At 44.4% G+C, this 27,237-nt stretch overlaps 1 protein-coding gene across 2 annotated transcripts in view; it reads right to left on the bottom strand.

Annotated features, from left to right (window-relative positions):
- The window catches only part of CLIP3 (CAP-Gly domain containing linker protein 3), a 1,549,977-nt gene that overhangs the window by 451,017 nt on the left and 1,071,723 nt on the right, over nt 1-27,237 (bottom strand). For both annotated transcript variants that reach the window (XM_044055010.1, XM_044054942.1), the window contains exon 10: nt 5,551-5,685. In XM_044055010.1, the coding sequence (XP_043910945.1) occupies nt 5,551-5,685 (135 nt within the window). The remainder of the gene's footprint in view (nt 1-5,550; nt 5,686-27,237) is intronic.

The following is a 27,237-nucleotide window of genomic DNA, read 5'->3' as shown; positions in this document are numbered from 1 at the left end:
TGTGCAGGGGAGCCAAACAAACTTTGTTTCTCCATGGGAGCATCTAGGAGTTTTGACTTAACATGGTCTGGTAAGGATTGTTCTTTTAACCAGGCATGCCTTCGAATCACTGTTCCAGTCACCGCTGATCTAAAGGAAGCTTCCAGTGCATCATAGCCACATTTTAAGAAATGGTTACTGACCTGCTGAGAGTTATGTACCAAATCCTGAAGGGACTTGCGGTCTAAAGGTTCAGGAGAAGATAGTTTTTTATTTAGCTGGTCTAACAAAAATTCCTGGTACTGAATCATGTGAAATTGACAGTTCAATGCCCTGGCCGAAAGAGTAGCAGAAGTATAAACCTTTTTACCCCATCTCTCTAATGCTCTAGATTCCCTTTCAGAGGGAAGAGGGTTTTTGGCAGAGGCAGCTGCCACACCTTTAGGGCCCTGTGAAATGGTTTCAGGGTCTGCAACAGGAGCCTTATACAAATGGTAGTGTGTGTCCGGGACCCTGTAATATCTGTCTGGCTTGGCAGGGGCCGGAGGAAGAGAATCAGGAGCAGTACAGGCATCATTATATGCATCATCAACAACTGTTAGTACTGGCGGAATGGCTAAAGGCCTATGCTGTGGTAAGTGTAATAAAGTCCTTAGCCTTTTCCTTGAATCTGAATAATCCTGGCCCTGCCATTGGAAGTGTTCCCTCATAGCATGCAAGGTTTCCCCAAAGGAAAATTCTTCTGGAGGAGAAGCAGAAGGAATGGAGTCTTCTGCATCAGAATCCTCATAAGGAGAATATGGGCCTTCATGAGGGTCTGAAAGGTCTGAGTCATCCGAGGAATAATCTGTAGAGACAGGTTCTGGGGGTTCAGTCCTAGGCCTCTTGTCTGGAGGGGGCTGAGAGGCCCTGTCTGGGTGAGGTTGGGATCCTCTGATCAAAGAAATGAGATCCTCAGCCAGGCTGAGTATTTGGGAACTAGAGGTAGGCCTATGTGAAGGTGTTTTGGCAGGCAAGGCCTTAGAAGATTTAGCTGCCTTAGCCCTGGCAAAAGCCTTGATAGACATGGAAGCAGGGGGTCTAGCAGCCCCACGTGCAGGGGTAGTTATGTCTAAAGGAATAGTGTCTGATAAATCCTGGGTGCCTGCTTCTGTAGCAGTAAATTCAGCAGCAGATTCAGCCATGCTCTGTGAGGCCTCGGCTATCGGAAGCATGCTTTCGGCCGAAGGAAGAACCGGGGGCTCGGTTTCAGCTGAAACCGAGACATTCACGGTTGGCCTAACCGTGGTTTCAGCTGAAACCGCGGGCCGCGAATGTCGGTCCTTTTCCTTGCGCTTTTTAGCTAATTGAGTAGTCGGAGTCTCCGACGGCATTTTGTATGCAAAAGCGGGACCAAAAAACTCCTCTGCAAACTCCGACCGACGTCTAAGAGTCCGTCGGTTGAAGTAAGCACAGGCTAGACAAGCTGATACGTCGTGTTCTGGGCCTAAGCAAGGAAGGCAGTAAGAGTGGAAATCCTTATGAGGTATTTGTTTCCCACAAGTTAAACAATTATTTACTTTGTCTGACATCGGCTGAGGCAAGAAAGAGTCCCCAACGGGGTACTTAGCTTTTTAGAAGTCTTCGGTAGTAGAAATCTTTGGATCTGACCGACTGGCACTTGCGAACAGCTTCTGCTTCGGGCACCGCGCGGCAAGAAAGACTGAGGAAAATGGCGTCGGCTGATACCTTTATACGCAATAAACAGCAGCTATGACGTCGGGTGAAGTGCGACATCAGCCGAGGCCAGACCCAGACTTTGGAATCTGGCCGACCGAAGGGCTGCCTGAGGCAGGACAACCCATATGTTAGGACTGCAGATGCATCCTTGAAGGACATTGGGGTCAGACAAGGGTCCGATGCCACTCGGCCCCTCGGAGCCGACGAGAGAGACTAGACGCCTGGATCCCTCCAATGAAGGCCTCAAGGAGGAAATCGGAGCAGAGGACGATGAAGCCGAAAGGGGTGGTATCGGCTCCGAAGCTACAACGGTAACGGTTCCGAGGAGCTCTGGCTCCGAGCTCTGTAAGAGAGTCGAAAGAGGAATGTTTGGTGGATGTGAAACAGCTACCGTCTGTTGAGACGGGCTATGGAGTATTTGGGCCAATGCCTGAGACTTTAATAGTCTACTCACCACTCTCTCGAGGTCGTGATCAGACAGCCTGGACGACCGAGAAGAACGGCTCCGATGGCTCCGCTCCAAGAGCAGGGGTGATCTCGGAGCTGAACGTATCGACTCTAATGAAGGGGATCGAGATCTCTTTTTTGAGATCGATGGAGCCAACGGAGCTGAGGATACGTCGGCTCCAGCCGGAGCCGACACTGAATGTCTAGATTGGGCAGTATCGGCGCCGGATGGAGCCGATCTCGACCCTGGTGAGGGTGAACCAGAAGCCGACGGCTTGGAACTCTCAGCCGAAGGCTTAACAGGTTTCGAGGGCTTCCCCGGCGCCAACTTAGTCAGGGAGCTCTCGGGCTTTAATAAGCCCCTTAAAATCAACTTATTTCTTCGCTCCTGCAGGACTCTTGGGCTGAAGGCAAGACAGATAGCACAAGAGTCCTGCAGGTGCAAAGGTCCCAGGCAATAAACACAAGAAGTGTGACCGTCTGTAAGAGACATCTTCTGACAGCACGAGTCACACTTCTTGAAGCCTGAGACCTTAGTGTCCTTCGACATAACTGTGTCGAGGAAACACAATACACTAACACACACACACAAAATCACCCAATCCAACAATTTAAAATAAACAGGAATAACACACAGTCATACACAAACAATCCCTGACAGGAAACAATTTAGGGAGGGGAAAGCCTAAGGCCTAAGCTAGGGAAAGGGGATAAATAACTCAAAAAAAAGGGAACACTAACGGGAATAGGGTTAAAGTAAGCATTAAGGTTAACAAAAAACAAATATATATATAAATTTAAAGGGGGGTAGATGAAAGTCTTATATCTAGTCCCTTACCTGGAGTTGGTAAAAGAAGGCACCTCGTTAGCGAAGCGGCAAACGAGATCTGGGTAGTCTCCGCCTTGCATCATGGGATATAGGGTTGCCTCGAGCTGGTAAAATTAGCTCTCGAGCTTAGCAAGTGCCGAGTCGGAGCCGAGGATCGGCTCCGAACCCATCCAGCAAGAATGAAGGTGAGATTGACAACTTAACATCTTCTGTTTTCATTAGCAGCCATGCAATTTCTATATTGCTGATATTGCAGCAATTCCTAAACAAATACACTTTGTGTGGAAAAGGAACCGTCTACAAAGTCACACATTTTAAGAGGACTTCATGCTAAAGACATAGAAAATACAGAAAAATACCCAAAAATGGTCCTAGTAAAAAGATACAAAACATATATTATCAAATTACAAGCAAAATACACTCCACTGAAATCAGGAAAATGATTTTAAACAGTTTGAAACACCACTTGAAAGAAAGCTGGGAAATTTCTTCATAGCTTTTATGAATGCTAAGAGATTATATAGACTGAACCTACATCAGTTTTCAAAATGAGACATTCAATACTGATGTCAATGAAGCATCATGAAAGGCCAAAGACAGCACAGACTGGTGGTACTCTGGGTAACGCCAGGAAACTTTATAAGGACAGTGAAAAATCTGAAGGCAAAGTGTACCCATAAGTTATTCAACTACTACAGTACTCATTTCTTGAAGATCTACTCCTAAGGTCATCACCTCACTCAACACAAGAGTGGCCTTCACCAGCAGAATCAACATACGAGAGACTTAGGCCTGCTACAGGAAATACCAGATCTTTGGATACCTGGCCTTGTATCAGATAATCCTGCCTAGCTCAAAAGGTAATTTTTGTAATGGAACACAAACGCTCAGTTTTTACCAAAATGAGAAAAGATTCTTATAGTCAGATGGCATTGTGTAGTGAATGCAAGGCTATAACAGGACTGCAGGATGTAGCATAGGATGGGCAGTCCCCCAACAAACACACGCAAAATTGCCACTGCTCATGAAAAGACCATGTGGATAAGCATTATTTGCGGGATTAGCATCACAACTTACTTTGGCAGTGGGGATCCAGCTGATAAGCCTATATCTTCAGCAGATGAACCCTATGCAGATGTTATAACATGCTCTCAGAAGCAGAATCCATGGAGGAGTCTTCCCACAAGTCCTCTCATTTGCCTGGTGTATGACTGAGTGTAAACAATGAGGCTAAGGTCTGAAATGAAGACTAAGAGCTAGTGGGTAATGAGTTGAGAGCTGCTGACTAAGAAGAGAAATGAAAAGAGAAGTCAGATCTCTAATTCTTTGAGATGGGATCCGTAACATTACCTTATGCCTGTCCTGCCTCCTGTAAGCGGTTATAGTGAGATCTCACCAAATAATTCATGGAGTGAAACGTTTCCATCTGACCATCTCCTGATTATATCATTGTAAGGCAGGGAGAAGTATCAGGAATCACTCCAAGCCTTGACAGACATCAGTAATAAGTGGTGCTGTTAAACCCCAGGCACGTATGACAGTTACTGTCACTACAGAATGGTCAATGCAACCACAGCCATATAATATGAAATGGTCATACTTCATAAAATGCCAAACTCAAGACTACACGAAAGATACAGAAGAAATAGGCATAGATTTCCTTTATGTAAAAATAACAAGCAATTTCTTGCAATGACAGCTGAGAGAATATCAGCCCATCAGCACTGATATTTTAGCTGTTATTAGTGACTGGTGTATGATTAGTGTAATTCCATCACTAGGGCCAACTGGGAGCAAGGGAAAAAGATAAAGCCAAAGTGGGCAGCTTTCCTAACCCAGGATGTGGGTATGGATGCTACTGTTCCAGGACTGCCTTCTTGTACAGACCTGAGGTACAGCAACCCATAAGGAATATACCTAATGACGCAGGATGCTGCATGGATGCAGTCATGTATGGAGGCTTGTGAAAGTTTACATTACATCCATCGGAATGCATAAATACTGCCTCTGTTTAGTATTTAGTATATTACTTCAGTGAATGAACTGTAGATAAATCCTCCCACACTACCCCCACCATTAAGCAACAGAGTAACCAGAAACTATATATATAATAGTTTGATATCAGTGGAATGAGTAAAGTTCTTGAGGCTTGGAGTAGGTCAGAAATTATAAACCCAACAATTAGTAATATGATGTAAAACACAAGGGCTCTAAAACCTTGTCTGCCAAGGAGATTTACTCCTTTTGGACAAACTGAGAAACTGACAGAAGTAAAGAGTGAAGGTCCTGCCGGTTTAATTCCCTTCAAAAGTTAATCTGAAACAAAATAATTTAGTCTGTTTCTGTCTTTCTTAATTAATTTGTAAAACCAAACTCGTACTTTCAAAAACCTAATGCAACAAAATTCAGATCATAACAATAAAACTAATCAAAACTGAAGGTACCTGAAAAACATCCCTTGCCCTCAGTGAAGCAAATCTTTGCAGCAAAACACATATAATCAAACATTTTCAAGGTCACAAACTTACCCAGTTATGTATGTACTTGGTTGATTCTTCATTTTAAAATGCACTTACCAGGTGCAAAGTCTGTTTTCCCATAGAACCGTACAATGCCCTTTTTCTGTCCAGCTACAAGCACTTGATCTCCTGTCTCAATCTTCACCCCTTCACGATCCAGGCTACCAACTGACAAAGACTTCTTTCTCAGTTCTAAGGAAGAATTTATAAAAGGACATTAAAACTGAAACTATAAGAATTTCAAAAATGAAAGTTATGTGCTTACCATAATTATAGATCTGTACTGTCTCTCTGTCCACTTCAACCTGTGGGTAATTGGATCCAAGACCAGCCATATCCGGAGGACTTCAGCTCCCCCAGCTCGGCTACTTCTACCCAAAATGCCTAACTCAGACTGACTAACCTCAGATTGAGTTTGCTCTTCTCAAACTGTTCCACTGCATAACTCAAACCAAGGACCCCCAAATAGGAGTAAAATAACTCCATGGCCTAGGCTTTAGAGAAAGACACAAACAACTGTTTGGACTTTCTGAAGGACTTTGTCCTACCCAGATAAAATCTGAAATGCCTATGAACATCAAGACAATGAAGTAAATATTCTCCTTTTATTAGAAAACTCAAGGAAAAACACCAGTAACTGAATGTTCTGATTCAAATTGTTCTCTGTAGCCATCTTAAGCAAAAAGGCAGGATCTGTTCTGAAAGACACCCTGTCCTTATGAAGAAACAGGTATGGAGGTACTGTGAATAAGGTTTGCACCTCTTGCCTGGCTGAAGTAACAGCCACCAAAGACAGAACCTTCCAAGACAAAAATTTCAAGGAACCATTGCCAACAGTTCAAAATGAGGTCCAGCAAGGACTTGAACCATAAAGAGCAGATTCCACAGAGGAAATGGATCCTGGACAGGAAGGCATTTGAAAACTTTAAAGATGCTACTGGCATATTACCTCTACCAATGTGAAAGTTAGAATGGCATTGGAGGATATGTATGTGGATATATATATATATATATATATATATATATATATATATATATATATATATATATATGTATAGAAGACCCAGGGGCCAAGCATACAGAAGATCATCCCTGCGTGACTGCCCCTGTCAGAGAATTAAGGCATAATAACTCCTGCACTTGGTGTTAGATGGGGGAGGCAAACAGATCGCAACACTGAGTGCCCCAGTGCAGAAATATCCAAGCAGCAACTCTCAGATTTAGGAATAACTTGTGTGGAAGAAAAACGTTCCTGCTCAGACCATCTACTAAAATGTTGCACTTCCCCAGGATGAGCTTTGCTACCAGAAATTGTTTGGAAGAAATCTCCCATAACCAGGTACTCATGGTTTCCAGACAAAGAGGATAACACTGGGTTCTCCCTGTTTGTTCAGATACCACACAACAGACATATTGTCCTTTTGCACTAAGATCACATCCTTGGGAAGGAGGTCTTGGAAGGCCTGCAATGCAAACAGGACCACCATCATCTCCAAGACATTGATGTGAAGACTGGCCTCTGTCGACCAGATACCCTGGACTGTCTTCCCTTCAAAATGCCCACACCCACCCAAGAAGGAAAGCATACGTTATGACCATATCCTTTAGTGGTGGAAGAACAAATGGTCTTGCAGCTGATATTATAGGAGCCACCATGGACCCTGGGAACTACCACCCCATTAGCCTAACGAGCCTGGTCTGCAAGGTCATGGAATGTATCATCATGGAACTTATAAACAAAGACATTAGTAATCTCCAAACTCTGGATATGACTCCATCAAATTTGTGTCAGTATAGGTTCATAGACAGGTACTAGGCTGTCGGCCCTAGGGCCTATACAAGCCTAGCCAAAAAGGTACCCTGGCTTTCGCCACCCAAGAAAATTATTTTCCTGTGCCTCTGTCGAGCAGAGCCACAGAGGTGATCCTTGGGGTGAATTTACTATTTCCCATCCAATCATCAAGATTTTTCTTGAAGAGTGTTAATGAGGAACTTTGATATAGATAGGTAGTTTGTTCCAGAGTATGGGAAGTCTCTGGGACAGGAATCTATCCCTCCAGCATGTTCTGTTTACTGTGGTGACAAGGTTTAGGTCCCTAGAGAGTGTAGCTCGGAGGGATTGGAATTTCTTTAATTGGAGCATGTCCAACAGCTCTGGGTTTGACATAGCTTTATATGTTTGGCAGAGAGTGCCTCTGAATAAGCAATATGCGACGGAGTAAAGCTGGAGCTTTTTTAGACGGTCTGCGTAGGGCATCTGTTTGAGGCTGGTAATCCTCTTTGTGAGGTATTTCTGCGGCCTTTCCAGTTGTTGTAGATGTCTTGTGAGGTACATACTAAAAGAGGTGTTGTACTCTATAATTAGAAGTTATGTACCTACCATAACGTTCCATGTTAGTTGTCTTCTCTCGCCTTCTTTCTTGCTGGATGGGTTCGGAGCCCCTCGGCACTTGCTTTAGCTTAGGAACTCCTTTTACCAGCTCGAGGCAACCCTATATCCCATGATGCAAGGCGGAACTACCTCAGATCTCGTTTGGTAGCTAACCTACCCTGCTAAAGACTATCCTAACAGAATTAGGAACACAAGTTCCTAATAGAAGTCCTCATATGAAGGCTCTGGAGGAAACAACCTAAAAGGAACTCTTCAAGATCTGTCCAGGCCAGGGGGATGGAGGGAGGGATGCAAGAAAGAAGGCGAGAGAAGACAACTAACATGGAACGTTATGGTAGGTACATAACTTCTAAATGTTAAGTTGTCAATCTCGCCTTCATTCTTGCTGGATGGGACCGCGTCCCTAGCACCTGTATCCCGGGTGGCTCAATGGAACAGACTCTTGAGAACTGTGGAACCAAAACTGGCCCTATCTCTGGAGGCCAAGTCCAACTTGTAATGAGAGACAAAGGTATGGGGCGTAGCCCAAGTAGCTGCTGCACAAATGGTATCAATGGGTAGTCTATCCTGAAAAGCTGCAGAAGTGGATAGACTCCTGGTTGAGTGTGCTTTTGGCTTAGAAGATAGCTGCTTGCCTCTGAGAGAGTACACATAGGAAATAGTGGAAGTCAACCATCTGGATAAGGTCACTTTAGATACTGGAAGACCTATCCTGTTTTCTGCATAGGAGACAAATAATTGGTCCGATTTTCTGAATTGTTTAGTTCTATGCAAGTAGTACCTGAGCTGACGATGGACATCCAAAAAATGCAGTTTCTGTTCAGCTCTGTCGGAATAGTTTGGGAAAAAGACTGGTAGATCTATAGATTGGTTAATGTTGGTTTGAGATACGACTTTGGGAAGAAAGGAAGGGTTAGTTCTTAATGATACCCTGTCCTTATGAAAAACCAAATAAGGGGAACGGATGCAGAGAGCTTGAATCTCGAAACCCTTCTTGCAGAAGTGACAGCCAGTAAAAATATAGTTTTCCAGGTCAATAACTTCAAAGAACATGAAGCAGACGGTTCAAGGGAGGTAGTATCAAGGATGCCAACATTAAGTTTAGATCCCATTGCGGAGGAGGATGCTTTATAGGTGGTTTTAGGAGGAAAACTCCTCTGAGAAAGGCCTTGCATAACCTATGAGACATAATGTTATTGTCATGCAGGCCAACATGATACTTAGAAATAGCAGCCAGTTGTACTTTGACTGTAGATGACGAGGATCCTGAATGAAAAACCTCCGCCAGGAAATCTAAAACCGAATGTACAGGAGGAGTAAAGGGGTCAATATTTCTGGAATTCGCCCAAATAGAAAAACGTCACCACTTGCTAGCATAAACAGTCCTAGTGGACGACTTCAAGGAAGAGACTAAAATGTCTCTGACTGAGTCCGAAATCATCGGTAGCCTGGCTAGGGTAGGAAGTGGAGCAACCAAGCAGTGAGGTTGAGAGAATGAATGGCCCGGTGCTGCTGACCCGATTGGTGGATCAAGAGATCCGGAACTGGGTCCAGATGCCAGGGCTGCACCAGAAGGTGACTATGCAGAGACGGAAACCAAATTTGTCGAGGCCAATATGGGGCAATGAGGATCAACTTGGCTCTCAAAACGGTGGCTTTCTGAATGACTTGTGGAATCAAGGGAAAAGGAGGAAAAGCGTGCAGAAGTCCCCGGGCCAATCCTGGGTTAGAGAGTCTCTCAGAGGTTGGCCTGGAAGGGGAAAGAGAGTGAAGAAATCGGGGCACTTGTTGTTTTGAGGAGTAGCAAAAAGATCGCAACAAGGAGTGCCCCACTTCAGAAAGATCTGATCCACTACAGATTGATTGAGAGACCACTCGTGAGGCATCAGAATGGATCTGCTCAGCCTGTCCGCTAATAGGTTGGACCTGCCGGGGATGTGCGCTGCTATCAGAAACCGCTGAGAAGAGATCGCCCACTGCCAAAGTCTGAGAGCTTCTCGACATAACGGATAGGACCTGGTCCCGCCCTGCTTGTTGATGTACCAGACTACGGACATGTTGTCCGTCTGTACTGCAATAGTCCCCGTGGGAAGAAAGTCGCTGAGGGCTTGCAACGTTAAAAGCACTGCTCTCATCTCCAGGACATTTATGTGCAGATGGTATTCTATGGGTTGCCACGTCCCGTGGACCATCCTGCCCTGATAATGCCCCCCCCACCCGATCAGAGAGGCATCCGTAGTGACTGTGGCAACTGGAGGAGGGGAATAAAGGGTCGGCCCTGATGAAGAAGAGGGGAAGATATCCACCAGTTCAGATGAGCTCAGCACGACTGTGTTACCAAGATTTCGTGCCTCATCTGGTACGACCACTGCGTGAATAGCATCCACTGCAGAAGACGCATGTGGAAGCGAGCCAGTGGTAGAAGAACAATGGCCGCAGCCATAAGACCTAGAACCTTCAGTATAAATCTGGCTTTGATCTTGTTGCTTTGCAAAAGAAGCCGAACAAATTTTTGGATGTCCAGAATTCTTTGATCTGTTAGTCTGGCTAACATTTTGACGGTGTTTAACTCTGCGCCTATAAAGGTGATAGATTGGCAAGGCAGCAGAGAAGATTTTTCGAAGTTTACTGAAATTCCCAAACTCCTGCAAAGCTGTAGAGTGTAGTCTCTGGAGTGAAGAAGCTGACACTTGGTGGTGGCGGAGAGGAGCCAGTCGTCCAAATAGGGAAACACCTGGAATCCTCGACGTCTCAGATGAGCTGTGACCACTGCCATGCATTTGGTAAACACTCTGGGGGCTGAAGTGAGGCCAAAGGGCAGGGCACTGAATTGGTAATGACTGGTCCCTAGCCGAAAGCGGAGAAACCTTCTGGAGCGCCTGTGAATCTTTATGTGATAGTACGCATCCTGAAGGTCTATAGAGCACATCCAGTTGTCCTTGCCCAGAAAGGGCAGAATGGACTGAAGCGTGACCATCCGAATCTTGCCTTCTTGACAAATCTGTTCAGATCGCTCAGGTCTAATATTGGTCTCCAATCTCCGTCCTTTGGGGACCAAAAGAATCTGGAGTAGACGCCGGATCCTACCTGGTCTGCTGGCACAGTCTGGACGGCTCTTTTTCTAGGAGCTTTGAAACCTCCTGTTCTGCCAAATCCCTTTGACCGGGTGAGATGTCTGGAAGGGATTGAAGAGGTACGGAAACCTTTCAAGGGGATTTTGTAACCCTCGGATATAATCGACTGTACCCACATCTCTTGAGATAGGGATTGCCAGGCTACTGGGTACAGCGAAATCCTTCCCCGACTGCCTCCAAGGGTGGACAGTTGGGCAACACCTCAGGGATGCTGAAAGGGCTTCTCAGGAAGAGACTCCCTGTTGCCCTGGTTCTGAGGACCCCCTGCCTCTAGGGCGGCGCTATTATTGTTACCCCTCTGCCTCTGGGGTAAACTGACCACGTGTGTCCGTGTAGCTCCTTGGGCTTTACGGAACCACATCTTCCCCTTCTGACCCTTGGGGTATGGTCTAGAAGGAGTGGAAAACTGGACTCCAACGGCAGAAAGAGTTTTACCGTCCTGCTCACACCTGGTCAAGGTATCCTTCACCTGAGGTCCGAACAAAGCCGAACCATCAAAGGGGGTATTAGTGAAGGACGCCTTAAAGGGGTCCGCAAAATTACAAAGCCGCATCCAGGCTTGGCGTCTAAGAGCAACTCCTGTGCCTGCGGCCCTGCTCGCTCCAACGGCCGCATAGGATATGAGCCGCATGGAGGAGTTAGATATGGAATTCAGGATAGCCAGCTGCGAGGCAATCTTTTCCTGAGCCCCAGCAGCAGAAGGATCCTGGACAACTTCTCCCAGTTCCTTGAGAACATCACGTTGAAGCCTGGTGAAGTGACAAAGATAATTCAGCGAACGCATAGCAAAGGTCGCTGAAGAAAACATCCGCTTTCCATACCTGTCCATGGTCCTAGAGTCCTTATTAGGAGGATGGACAGGTACTGAAGGATCCGCCAATTCCTTCTTAGTGGCAGCCGCCACCACCATAGCATCCACCGGAACACCCTTGGAAAGGAACTGTTTGTCCAAAGGGGCCGTAATGAATTTGGATGGTCTTCTGGGGACAGGTTCCACAGAATCTGGAGCCCACGCCTTACGAGCCACTACCTGCATGAGTGGGTCGAAAGGCGGAGACACCCAGGAGGTGGAGGGTCGGGATCCAAAAGCCTCCAGGTATACCGACTCATCCTCGGAGGGGTCAATGGAGGGCCAATTCCCCCTCTGTTTGAGGAGCTCAAGGATGTCTGAAAAAGAGACATCCTCAGAGGGGGACCGTGGGGAACCCTCCGGCTCATCTAAGTCGGTATCAGATGTAGTAGACTCAGGGGAGTCTGTGTGTTTCCTCTTACACGTCCTCTTCCGAGGGGGTTCCCCTGCAGGATCAGGAGAAACCTTGGAAGAGGAGGAAATTCCCAGTGGGGAAACCTGGGGCGATGGATCCCTGGGCCTGTGAGCAAGAGGTTGGCAAGAGGCATCTGCAGGCACTGAAGAGGGAGCTGCTAGAGGGATGGACCGTTGACCAGGCTCAGAGGCCAGGACACTCCTCATCACCTCAAAGGCTCCTCTCCCCGGGAGGCCGGAACACACCCGCTCCGAAGAAACAGGAATGGCCGGCTCCAAAGAGAGAGAAGGCTCCAAGGCCGATGTCGGCGCCGAGCTTACCAAAGCCGAAGCCCCGAGAGGGAGAGCGGGGTCGGACAAGGGTCCGATGCCACTAGCCCCCTCGGAGCCGACAGTGGAAACACGATGACCGGATCCCTCCAAGGAAGGTCTCAAGGAGGAGATTGGAGCCAAGGACGACGGAGCCGAAGGATGTATCGGCTCCGGCATCGAAACAGTCGCTGTCCCGAGAAGCTCCGGCTCCGAACTGTGGTGTGGAGTCGGAGGAGGAAGTTCAAGGATTGGGGCTATAGCCGAAGTCTGTTGAGACGGGCTATGGAGCATTTGGGCCAGTGCCTGAGACTTCAACAGCCTGCTTACCACCCTCTCTAAATCGTGGTCAGACAGCCTGGAAGATCTCGAAGATCGGCTCCGATGGCTCCGCTCCGACAAAAGAGGAGACCCCGGAGCCGAGTGGATACTCAGTATAGAAGGGGACCGGGATCTCTTACGGGTCGAAGCCATCGGAGCCGAAGTCCCTTGAACCCCAGATGGAGCCGAGGATATCTCGGCCCGATGTTGATAAAGTGTCGGCTCCAGCCGGAGCCGACAAGGCCACAGTAGTCAGGGTATCGGAGCCGGCCGGCACCAAACCCACTACTCGAACAGCAGATGTATCTGCTCCAGCCGGAGCCGATGTCGGCTCCGATGGAGCCGGAGCCACCGGAGGAGGCTTGGACACTGTAGCCTGAGCCTTCGGTGGTTTAGAAGGTTTTCCTGAACCTAATTTAGGAGGAGAACCTTCTGGCTTAAGTAAGCCTCGGAGGATGAGTTTATTCCTCCTTTCCTGCAGGACTCTCTGGCTAAAAGCATGACATAAAGCACAGGAGTCCTGCAGGTGCAAAGGCCCCAGGCAATAAACACAAGAAGTGTGACCGTCTGTCAGAGACATTTTCTGACAGCACTGGTCACACTTCTTGAAGCCTGAGACCTTGCCTTCCTTTGACATCCTAGGAGGATGGAAACACAAACAATCCCCACAAACACACAAATTAATCCCTTACACAAACACACAGGAAGGGAATAACCAATGGGGAAGTAGGCCTGACTAAAAAACTTTAGACTAAAGATTATAAAAAAGTTTGAAAACAAGGGAATAGGGTGGGTAGTAACTAACTACAGACTAAACTGACACTAAAAGGGAAAAATAAACCCCTAACTACTCTTTTTCTTATTTTACAAAGAAAAACTTACCTCAGCTGGCAAAGGAGACCTCTTTCGCTAAGCGGCAAATGAGATCTGAGGTAGTTCTGCCTTGCATCATGGGATATAGGGTTGCCTCGAGCTGGTAAAAGGAGTTCCTAAGCTAAAGCAAGTGCCGAGTCGGAGCCGAGGATCGGCTCTGAACCCATCCAGCAAGAATGAAGGCGAGATTGACAACTTAACATTGGGTCTAATGAGTGCCAAGTAGAGGGGCAATGACCTCTTTTTTCCTGGATGAGAAACCTTTTGTGATGAGGTGTGCCACGTAGTAGGATTTTCAGACTACTGTGGCAATGTGCTTATTAAAGGAGAGACTACTGTCCACCTGTGTCCCAAGGTCTCTTAGCATACTTTCAGTGTTAAGTAGACTACCACCTATGTGGTAGCTCATGGGTACAGAGTTTTTACCAAAGGGATGGCAATGCACTTTTTGGCATTGAGTTTGAGGCCATGGCTTTGACACCAGGCATCTGTCTCAGTGAGGCCCTTTTGTAGGATGTCCACATCATTAGGAGTTTCAATTACGGCTCCTAGTTTGCAGTCATCTGCGAACTTTGTTAGCCAAAGACCGTCTGTGTTAGCCTGTACTTCAGAAAAGTAGATACCAAACAGGAGAGGACCCAAGACTGAGCCATGTGGTACTCCACTTGTCACTGGTCTGAAGTCGGATTTGGAGTCTGCTACTTTCACAGTGTGGGTTCTGTCAGTGAGCCATTTGGCAACCCATCTTGTGACATAGGGATTTATACCTAGTTTAGTGAGTTTATCTATAATTCCAGAGTGGGGGATGGTGTCAAAAGCCTTGGTGAGATCTAGATAGGCTGTGTGAACCACCTTACCCTCATCTACGGCTTTGGTGACTGCTTCAAAGAATGCAGTAAAATTCAGACCACAGGACTGGCAAATCGGACAATGAGGCAACAAACCAGGAGTTGAGAAGAATAATTTAATCCACGGAACAATAGACTGAGCGCTTTCTCCAGTAACACTGGCTTCATCAGAGTCAATCATTGACTCTGATGAAGCCAGTGTTACTGGAGAAAGCGCTCAGTCTATTGTTCCGTGGATTAAATTATTCTTCTCAACTCCTGGTTTGTTGCCTCATTGTCCAATTTGCCAGTCCTGTGGTCTGAATTTTACTGCATTTTGTCTTGGTGAGTTCCTGGTTTGGAGCCTGGTGTTCGTTTGAGGACTGCTTCAAAGAAGTCTATCAGGTTTTGGAGACATGATCTGCCCTTTACAAACCCAAAATGGGTGGGGTCCAGAGTTTGGAGATTACTAATGTCTTTGTTTATAAGTTCCATGATGATACATTCCATGACCTTGCAGACCAGGCTCGTTAGGCTAATGGGGTGGTAGTTCCCAGGGTCCATGGTGGCTCCCACTTTGTGGAGTGGGATAACCATCACTGTGTGCCATTCAGTGGGCACAAAGCCTGAGGAGAAGCTATGAGTGAACATGGTGCTTAGGTGGGGTGCCAGTTCATTCTGTAGTTCATGTAGAATGCAGCCTGGGATGTTGTTAGGTCCCATGGATGATGTGTTCTTGGCTTTGGAGAGTGTGTTTTTTATCTCTGCAGCCGTGATTATAGGAACTTTGCATTCTACAGATAGGCCCTTTAGGGGGTGAGAGGGGGGTAAAGTTAGCACTGAAACTATCTGCCAGAATGATGGCAATATCAGCTGGTTCTGTATATTTAGTGCCATTGCACTGTAACTCAGAGCAGATCTGAGTGCTGCCATTGAGATTCTTGACATAGCTATAGAATGCTTTGTGGTTGTCTTTAGAATCTGTGGCGATTTTGTTTTCATAACTAGCTTTGGAGGATTTTATGAGGGATCTCAGATTCTTACTGAGGCTGACCAGGGAGTTCCTCCAATCATGGGATTTTACTCTTTTTTGAAACAGTTTCTTTCTTCTGTTATAGAGTTTGTTTATGGCAGGGGACCACCAGACTGGCTTCCTTTTTTAGAGGATAGCACGATCCATGCACTCCTGTAAGTGCTTATAAAGTGCATTTGTGTATGATTCAGCAGTCGTACCTCTATTGTCAGTCTGCATGTGTGTTGTGAAGTTTGACACTTCTGTCTTAAGAAGTGTGAAGTTGCATTTGGAGAATTTTTTTACGGTGGTTTCCCTAAAGGGGAGTAAGGGTGGGATGTGGATGTCTAGGGTAATTAGCTTGTGGTCGGATCTGACCAATGAGGAATTGACCTCTGGTGTGGAACACCGGTCAGCCTTGTTGGTAATGACCAGGTCTAGGATATTGCTGCCCCTGATGGGGGTGTGGATAAGTTGATCCAAAGTATTGGAATTTATGAATTCCAGAAAACGTTGAGCAAAAGTGTTGGTACATGAGTAGTTTTCCCAGTTAATGGTGGGGTAGTTGAAATCACCCATTATTAGGGTGTTGGGTTGTACCCTAAACTTTTCCAGTGCATCAAGAAATGAGGAGTGGGAATCCTGGGGCATGGTGGGGGATTTGTAGCAAGTTACAATTTGGATTGCGGTCTTGCCCAGAGTTAGTTGCACTTGGATAATCTCTGATGCATTATGCCGAGCAACTAGCCTGGAGGTGTGGATATACTTAATGAATATGGACATGCCTCCGCCTTTAGTGTTTCGGTCCAGGTTAGGTGGCCAAAAGGTATAGTATGAATTATAGCCTGGTAATGCAGGGGTGCTCTCTGGAGCCTTGAACCAGGTCTCTGTCACTATACAGATGTCGATGTTCTCCATTTTAAGGAGTACCTCGAGTGAATGCATTTTGAGGTTTAGACTTCTAGCAGTGAGTAGCATTACCCTCAGATTTTGCTTGCTTGTACCTGTTACAGTGGTGAATTTGTCTTTGAACCTTGCCTAAAAAAAGGCTCTATAGGGGTGGCAAGAGCCTTAGCCAGTATCTGGAATCCCAAGGGTGACAAGTGCAAGCCATCTCTGAAAAGCATTGTGGTTTGTCGATCATGTCATCCCAGGCAAACAGATACTGGATCCCCTTAGAATGACACCAGAAGCTTAGCCAATTGTTGAAGTCAATCATTTTGTCCTTGTATTGTGGTATCATTCTGGATGATGGCAGGATTGTACTCAGGGCTAGGGTCATACCTGCCTGGGCTACAAGATCGGAGAGCTCCTCCATGTCTCTGTTCATGTAGTCCAGGAAGGTACGTATTATTCAAAAATCCACTGGATGCAGCAAGTAGGACCATTGCACTGCTAGTGTCCACTGCAGAATCCTTATGTGGTACCTCACTAGGAGAAGTAGACACACTTTCATGGCTATGTGACCTAAATGTTTGAGAACCGTGGAAGCAGGAGGTTTTCTGTAAGACAGCAAGAAGGTGGCCTGAAGCAAAAGGTAGATATATTGAGTGCTGGAAGCTTGGCAATCTGAGAAACCATGTTCAAATGACAGCCTATGAACTCCAAAGTCTGAACTAGTTGCAGATTAGACTTCTGATGGTTCACAGTGATTCACAAGGAAAGGTACAGTTGGAGTAAGGAGTCCCTGGCCCTGACCAGTGATGCCCTCATGGAGGCAGTGAGAAGCCAATTGTCCAGATATGGAAGACATGGAACCCCTGCAACCTGAGCCAAAGGGCAGTGCTTGGAACTGGTAATGACTGGCTCCAGAGCAGAAACCTCCTGGACCACCTCACTATCTTTGTCTGATGGTGGGCATCCTTGAGGTTGATCAAGCACATCCAATTGCCCTTCCTCAAAAGAGGCAGGATGGACTGCATCATGATTATCTGGATCTAGTTCTGTTTCACAAAGTTACTTTCTCAAATCAAAGACTGGCCTGAGGTCCTTGCTTTTCTTTGGAACCAAAAATAATCTGGAATGGATTCCAGATCTACAGTGGTCTGGTGAGACCTCCTCGATGACTCGACTTTCTAACAGCTTTTTGATTTTAACTTCTTCATACCTTCTCTGATGGGGTGGGCACATCTGGAAGGTATACATGGTATTCTCTTTTGGGAGAAATAAATATGGAATCATGTAGCCTCTAAATACGACTTGTGGCATTCAAGCTTTTTGAGGTGAAGGCCTCCCAAGGTTCTGCATGCAGAGCCAAATGACCACAGACTGTTTCCAGAGTTGGACAGTTGGGCAACCCTTCAAGGGCGCTGGAAAAGCCTTGCAATTAAAGCTCCCCAAAAACTCTGATTCTGCAAACCGTCTCTGCCATGCTGACAACACCCATTCTGATTACCTGCTCCTGCCATGGGGGGAACCTTCCACTGCCGCAGCATCTTGAAAAGACTGCACTGCTTTTCTAAAGAAAAGGGGATCCCCCTTTGATTCCTGGAGAAGGTTTATTCAGGAGGAGGGAGTAACAAAATGTAGTCCGATTGCAGACAGAGCCTTTCCATCCTGCTCGCTCCTGGTCAAGGTGTTTTTAATTTTAATCCTGAAGAGTGAGTTGCTGTCATATGTGGAATTAACAAAAGATGCCTGGAAGATATCTGCAGATTTACAACATCTCATCCAAGCCTGGTGAAACATTGGCAATGTCAGTGCATGCAGCCCAGGCTGTGCCAGTGGCTGCATTAGAAAGTAGATACATGGAAACATTAGCAATAGACTGAAACATGGACAAATGAGTCTCTACAGTCTTCTGAGACTCTAGAGTCTGTTGTGTCTTAACTACTGTTGACACCTCAGGCATGATTTCTCATTGAAGTCTTGTCAAGTGGGCAAGGTAATTTAACTCCCTCAGTGCAAACTTGGCTGATGTGTAGGAGTGCTTCCCAACTGGTCCAACAACCTAGATTCCCTAGTGAGGAGTAGACTTAAACTCTCTTCTGAGATGTCATTTTTGATAGTTGTTACCACCACAATAGCATCAATGGTGGGACCCTTACTCCAAAGTTGATGATCATTCAGGCTTCTTGGGAATTAGTTCCACCTTACCAGGCTATCTCCAGGCCCTCCAAGACACCAAATTAATGACTATGTTCAAAGGGGGTACGACCCAGGAAGTGGATGGGCCCAACCCAAAAGCCTCCACGAAACACAGGACTCCTCCAGATATGGGTTTTTGGCTGTCCAACCAACTTGTTGACAAAGCAGCTCCATAAAGCCGCCAAAAGAGATCTCCTTGGGGGGGGGGGGGGTGATTCTGGGAATCTCTCTTCTTCCTCAAGGTTGATGTCCTCAGTGAGGGATTCCTTTGAGGAATCCAGGTAATTCCTCTTCCACTGCCTCTTGCCTAAACTTTTCAGAATGGAGGAACCCAGGGTGAGCAGCAGAAGAAGCCAGAGGCCCTGGATGCAGGGTAGCCAGAGCAGACTTATGCGAGTCTGCAAACAGAGAATACAAGGTGGTAGGGATACCAGTTGAAGCCAAGCACTCCATCTTTAGGCAGGAAAACATACTCTCTACAATGCTGAAAAGAGAAGCTGAAGCTGACTGCCCGGAGCCAGCACCCCTGGGATCCAAATACTCCGAGGATATGCTAGATGCCAGAGCCAGTCCTGCCTGCCCTGAAGCCAAGCTGTCAGGAGCTGAGACGGAGAGATGATTCAGAGACCTGAAATGTTGAACCTGACCAAGCAGCTCCAGCTTCAAAGTGTTGGCTCTGAGGTCCACTCAACTCTAAGACAGTTGGAGTCAAGAAGGCCAAGGCAGGGATGGGAGCTGAACTCAACCAAGCCATTGAACTCAACCCCACCGGTAGTAAGGCAACTGGCTCTGAAAACTCTGCAGCCATTAGGCCTGAAGGAGGAAACAAATTCAATAGAGCCGATACCTTGGGTCTGGGACCTGAAGCTGAAGGGATTAAACCTAACTGCATCTGGGCTTGCAAAAAAGGACCACATCATCTGCTCCAACTCAGCGGGTCACAAACTCCTGGCTGATCAGTGCAACTGTGTCAAAGAAGCTACTGAGGGAGGTTTTGAAGTCTGTTGGCAGGTAGAAGACTCCAAAGGCTGGGTCCAAACTGATGAAGCTCGAATCTGGAACAGAGATGGAGAGGACTCTAAAAAGAATGCTCAGGGAGTAGAGGGGGAGAAAGGTGACTGGACCTTCTTGATGAAGCCCCTCTTGACAAAAAAGGGCTAGGGATACTAAATCTACAGAAAAAAACTTTCCCACAGTTAGCACTGTAGGAGGATTTGTCCAAGTCAGATCTGATGGTGTTGCTGAGTGAGTTATAGGGGCCCAAGACCTTTGGATCTTTGGATCTGACTGGCTAGAAGAAGAGGGTGCTTACTTATGGTCCCTCTTACAGGATTTGTGATCCTTAGTTCCCTCCTTCTGACCCCGATCACCCTTGTCATATTTGCTGGCAGGAGAAGAAGAAGAGGAAGCCTCTCCAGGCAGCAAGACCCTTTTAGTACCAGCTTGGCTCTTCTCTCTTTGAAGGCTCGGGAGCAGAAGATATCTCAAATGGCACATTGAGTGTCTAAGTGTGTGTGGGACCAAGACAGTAGACATACTGGTGGTGCGAGTCTTAGATGGAAGTTTATAGCCACACGTGATACACTTTTAAAGTTTTTCTCCATGTCTACAAAAAAAGAATAAAAATACATATCCTTCTAAGGCAAAACAACATCACCAACACACCCTTACTAGTGGTCAAAAATCTTACCACAAATAAAAGCACTACAAGGTGGGAGAAGACCATTAACACTAGATCACATAACTACCTTCCACTAACCCACCCACCACAAAAATACCACAAAAACACCCTAAAGATCAACTATACTAATAAGGATAAAGGGTAGAGGAGAAACAGATACAAATGCCAGCTAAATAGGCAGTCAAAGGATACAACTCCAGTGGAACAGCAGATCAAGCTGCTATCCTGGAAGGTGGCAAACGATATCTGAGGTTAATCGGTCAGTTAGGCATTATGTACAGAGGAGGCTGCGCTCAGGGAGCTGAAGTCTTTTGGATACAGCTGGTCACACATTGGAGTCTGATAACTCACAGGTTGAACCCAGATGGAAAAGACAGTATCAGATCCAACATTTAAACAAAGATAAGTATATACAAATTTTAATACTACTGTAAATGCTTTTAATCAGTTAAAATGATATATGGACTATATTTACTAAGCATAAACTAAAGGTAAAAAACAGATTTACTTGTCTTGACAATTTAGCAATAATCCATAGCTATATGTGGGTAATGCTGGGTTTATCCATAATTAACATGATCTGATTATGTGGAAGACGCCTGAATGATCAAATCAGTAAGCCAGCTGGGGATAAACCAGAAAAACCCACATAAGAGTGGAGAGTGGATTACTGATATTCAACAATGTCATTATCTAACAAAAAGAAACTGCTTATCTTTTTAAATAGCAGCATTAAATGTGAGAAGTACTAGGTATTGAGGAGTCTTTTTTTGCAATAATCTGCAACTCAAGACGGCATACCCTTGACATGTAAGTGCCAATGCTTGCATAGTACATTATCCTAAATGCACCTTGTGACATATTTTTTAAAGGACTCAGGCATGAACCTACATCTTCCAGTTTATATGAAGATACTTGTGGACTACCGATGTCCTCATGATTATCTGGAAGCATTTTTTTTCAAAACATTTTTTTTACATTTTTATAAAATACAGACAGAAGTAGAAGTATTTTAAAATAGCTTGTGAGTTGCTTTATTTTAAGTTTGGTTTTGTTTCCTTTGAATAAGTGGCAGTTTGTCTTCCACCTTGGTGATAGTTATATTTGTCCTCTCCAGTTAGAGGAGCAGAGAACATGGCCCCAGTAGCTTTTTTTCTTAACAGATGGAGCCACCTTCACATAGTTCTGTGGGATTTGCTGGATGTACAATAGGCATGCTGATTATTTGGTTTCATCAGTCTGGATATTTCCAAATATAAATTAATATTCATTGAATAAAGCAGATTAAGCCATGTTTGCCATTACTGTGAAAGTGTGAAAGTTATTTTTCTTCTAGAAAGAATGTAATGTGCACTATTATTTCTCCTTTTCCATTCAGTCACTTTATTGCATGTTAATAAATCTCATTTTAACGACATTTATGGATGCTTGATTGCATATAAATGTTTTTTTTTTCAGATCAGTCTGCATACTGGTGTACACTGAAGTCAAGCAAATGGTAACAGTTTTACATACCTTTCTCATGTCAATCAGATTAAGATGGTGCAGTAGCACTTCATTAAAACTGAATAGGCTTTTTACTATTAAACTACTTTGTTTTTAGTATAATCCACCAGAACCCTGCATAGATCCATCAAATTCTGTACAGTCTTAGAACAGGGATATTTTCTATACAGGAAAGTAAACTCTGAAAGCAGAAAAGCAAAGAGAGTGATTTTTCTTTACTGGATATCACATGACCAGTTAGATATTCTGGTCTTGGTGAAACATATGCAAATATTCACCTTATCAACTGATTAAAAATTCCTCTTTTAGCTGGTGAAACTCTTGGGAACAACTTTGTGGAACTCTCTCACACAGCTCTTGTAAAAAGAAACTTGATACTGCACATTTGGGAGGGTGCAAGACCCTTTGGTCCAAACATGACATCTCTGTACTTGTGTTGGCAGGCATGTCTGCCCACTGCTTCCCACTCTAGTTTCATTTGGAAGAACACTAACCAAAAGAACAGCAAAAATATATGTAGACTTGTGGTTTCCAAAACTGTCTGCTGCAGCTGATGGAAGCAGTTGGAATAACAACTCAAGGTGGAATAAAGGGTCATAATATTATATCCACTACAGAGGATTCTTACAAGATAAGTTAAAATACCTTACAGAGTGCACTGTGTATTAGGTGAAAAATTAAGATAGAATCCAAAGCAGTATCTGAAAAATGAACCCAAAAGGAGAGGTAAGAGCCTGAGAGAGATAAAAATTGGAGGTAAAAGAAATTCCCTTAATTACTGTTCTTGCAAAGGATGCTCTTCTCTTGCAATGGAGATGCAAGCTGAAGTGCTCACTAAAGGTGAGAACAGTGACTGAGTGGCCTTGGCACAGGCAGTCACTTAAAATAAGTCCAGAAATATCTACTGCAATGGACAAATCTTATCATACTTCATCAGACAAACGTTTGCTGGTCTTGACAGCAGAACTCTATACAGTGTATTATCTACTTGGTTAGCATTTGTTTAGTCACTGCTGTCTCATTACCAATAGCAAAGGACAGCTATATAATAATGGTTCACTGCCATTCAAAAATGAGCATGCTGACTGGACAGCCCAATCAGCATGCCTATTGTAAACTGAACATATACCAATAGAAAAAAGCCCGTTCGCTTACGTACCATTGAGTTGTTAGACTCATCTATCGGCATACGCTTCAAAAACAGAACAAAATTCCAGAAAAATCAGATACGTTCTGCAAGTCTAAAGAAACAGAAATATACCTGATTTTCCTTGTATTTCTGCACTGCTCCAACTAAAATCTTGGCAGTCATACCTTCGGCTGTCCAGATGTTTGCAGAATTTCCAGATGTTTGCCTCTCTGTTGTAGTATGATCCTCATAAAAACTGCAGTCTTCTGGCAAGACAGTAGGACTTGAAGTAATTAAATAATAACAGACATTTTGAGGGTCAGGCTTCATATCCTTCACAATATATATACTAACACAAAACCTCTTATTCCAGCAACTTTCTAAGTTTGTAAGAGCAACAGTTAAAATCTCCCTATTTTTGGACCTTTATCTCCTGTTATGTTGGGCTTTGTCCAGGTATCTTGCATTAAGATGCTATAAAGGCTGGAAAAAAAAACAGCAACACATATTCTCTTTTCACTGTTTCTTCTCCTGAAAAGCAATGATGTACTCTACAAGCACTTAAGTCCCACATGCATGCGCAGTACATCAGCAAACAAGGAAGAATATGGAGGAATATTACAGCACCATTATACAAAAACATCATTTAAGAAAAGTAAGCAATTTCTTTCTTACATGATGCCATTGTATAATAGCAACAACCCACTCCTGGATGCAGGTATCCCAGGATTTACCCACCATTGGCTTCATTTCATCACTTGGGATTTGTCATTGTGATCACATCATCCCAGCTGTGGGTAAATCCTGTGATACCACACCCAGTCATGGATTATTGCCTAAAGATGCTTTTTCCACCTGTGATTTAATACCGTACAACTGTAGAAACACAACTAGTGTTGCACATTCACAGTGTGAAGGCTTACTCTGCTCTGCTTAAACATCCAGAAAAATTACAGAGAGGTGTATGAACTGGTTTAGAGAGCTCAAAAAGTAGCTTTCGGAAGGAAATGAAGATTAGTCTCCAAAGAGATCTAGCCTTCTTAAAGAAGAAATAAAGATTGTTACACAAGCTCAAACATTCATTAAGCCATAGTGAAGAGTATCAGCTAAAGTATTTCTAGTATACAGACTTCAAAAATACTGACTCAGCAGTTCAAAGGGTGGACATGACAAGAAATCTGTCCCAAAGTTCAAGACTCACTGTGAGAAAGTTTCTTCACTAAGGGTCTAAAACGAAGACTCTTCCTTTAAAAATGGATTTTCCTGACTGTGCTGACTCATTCAAGCATAATGTACCACATTGTGAAAGGTTACAGACACTGCCCTTCAAGGCTGTACCAAATGGGGCACTGACCCTTAGTCCCAACTTAAAAAATGTTTAACAGCTTAACAGCTGTTGAGCATGACTACCTAATACTGTAGAAATCTTGTAAACTGTCTAACTGTCAAAGATAGTTAAATTACCTTAAAAAGACAAAAAAAGATAGGTAGGCAGTTTACAAGCTCCTCATAACTGATTGCAATTGTGATAGCTTAATAACAATTTCTGAACCAAACTGTTCTTAAATTGCTTGATACTTCAAGCTATCATTTAACAATCACCAATGTGATTACTTAGAGAGACTGTTGTATGTGGGATTCAAATGGCTGTGGTGCCAGGGCCTCAAATTTCCTTGGTACAGCTCTCTGTAAAAGACTGAGATAAGAATCCTGATGTTGGAATAACTGATGTAGAGAATAAGGTGCCTAAAACTAGAGCAACTACGCCATAAAACACACTGTGGAAGAATGGAGACAGCTTTGGGTGAGATTGAGTGACAAACCTTTCTGCCTTATTAACAGCTATAGTGGAATGTTACATGGTAGGATCTGCAAGCTTCAAAATCTCCCCATAAGACTGGTTGCTGAAACAGCAGTACCAAGGGGCCCAAGTCCTCAGCTGGAGCTGCCAACACTTGGGCCAAAACTATTTTTGAGAAGGCCAAGATTAAACTAAGCTCAACAAAGCAATGACTTGCCCTTTCTACATTGAACTTCATAAGACGGAAACTATCAGAGGAAATGCAAGGAGCATGTGAAGTCTTTAGTTCCACCCTATGGAGTAGATATTATCTAACCATTTCCTCTTCATTGATAGAGGAAGAGCCTGGGTGACATGGCATTGTCCTGGGTAGTAAACAGGCTGCCTTTCAGAGTGATCCATTTCTGGAAGTTCATCCGCACTGCATGCTCTCCTAAGCCAACTTTCTCTCTGTGATTTAACTTGACCTGTAGCTTAAGATGCCTGCCTTCCATGACATTAGATTTTTCCATGGAATGTGCACAACTATCATAAATACTCAGTGGATAGTAACAAACCTGCAGAGCTGCATCACTTTCCTGTAGAGAAGAATTATGCCTTGTTTGTTCAGTTACTACAGTGGTGCATTACTTGATCTCACCAAGAAAGGTTCTGTGTTGAAAAATACTTTCAGAAGCCCTGAAGTCAGAAGCAGCATTGAACTCTTGAAAAACAGGATAGATTTCTACATGGGACTCTAGTGACCTTAAACTAGGGCACACATAAAATGGACTCCCGATCCCTCCATTGTAAATCCTAGGTTAAAGACTGTATAGGATACATTATGCAAAAGCTGGTCCTCAGTTAGTGGGCTAAGACACACAACCAGATGGAACTGCATTAGGGGTGTCAGAATGTGATTATAAGATACTGTGCTATGAAATGCATTTCAGTCAAGATGTTCAGCATGTATCCGGCCAAGAAATGCCACTATAAAATACTGTAAATATAAATTGCTTTCAATTATTATACACCTGCAACACAACTTTAATCTCTCATCTATCTGTAACTGCCTATATTTCTAGGTCTTGGTTAAAAATGATCCTCAGACCAGCCCACATACGATGTTAACAAATCAATACATAAGTAAATAAAAAATGTCTAGACACCCACAAATAGAAAATGTTGATTTGCAGCCACTGGAAGTGCATTACCTTCTGCACAATGAACATATAAATATCGGCCAAAGGTACTATAAATGATGTAGATACCATAAGCTGCAAAATACAGCAAAAGATGGGTTTGCAAACTCCATTATATTTCCCTGTCTATGGAAAGAAATGCAGGTAATTAGACAATGATTAAACATTCCCTCTATGAAAAAAGTGTGTCGTACTGGAAGTAGAGAAGCCTTTTTTACACAGCCCATCCTACAGACACCTAGGAAGGGCATGTTAGCAAAGCACTCATATGGGCAGGGATAGACTATGTATTTCCTAGTTGTGAGGCTCTATTATTACAGCTAACACACTGGCGACTACCCTGGGGGATCAGGAAGTGTCAAAGTTCAGCACTCTAAAATGATGAAGCAGCCCTCAATGCTAAGTGCAGATGACGTCAGTATGATATCCAGTTTCTGATGTACTAATAGGTATCTTTCATGTTTGATACTACTCAAAAACCCACCAGAAGAAGAAAAAGAAGAATTGTTATGTTTGATTTGTAACTATACAGAATTTCACATAACTGACACGAAGCCTGAAGTTGTCAAGTCCAGGACCAAATGGAATATCTTGATCTCTTAGGCCAAAAAAAGTTGTGAATACAACTCCATTTCCTGCACCAGCATCTCTTGTGATATCTTTTGGTCTTCCACATGATGGCAAACAACAAGATGCAAGGAAAGAGCATCTCTGACATTGTTATGATTGTCTAGGGTCCCCAGTCTGGGCAACCTCAAAGGACCACCCACTTACTTGGCAATTTGCAAGTGGTATACAAGATTGTTTAACTGCCTAGGACGTCATACACTTGATTTGTTTTGCTTACTGGTTTTAATACAGACAATTTTTTGCACATCTGCAAAAGACTGAATGGGTGTGAGACAAACAATATCTATAAATAACCAAAAAAAAAGTTCTTTCTCGATGCAGAGAACCCATACCCAGGTACCCAAACCATAGTTCAGTCAACATTTGCCTTAAAAATAACACTAAACAGTTATTTTACACATTTTACCATCTTATAATTCCCATTACTGTCCTTACATTCTGCTTCTCCCCTTTTCCTTAATCTATTCTATCATGCTGCAGTCCTGCCCTTCCCAAACCCTGTCATCCTTGTTAGACCATCTCTAATTTTCTTCTCCTTTAGTTCTCCTCAAACCAGACCTTATACTCTACCCTACCACTCCTGTTTCCTATTCCACA

This window comes from Protopterus annectens, chromosome 1.part0, assembly GCF_019279795.1.
Source record: "Protopterus annectens isolate FY-2018-M chromosome 1.part0, PAN1.0, whole genome shotgun sequence".
Lineage (NCBI taxonomy): Eukaryota > Metazoa > Chordata > Ceratodontiformes > Protopteridae > Protopterus > Protopterus annectens.
Note: the sequence above shows the minus strand (reverse complement) of the source record. Positions and strands in the feature narration are given on the sequence as shown.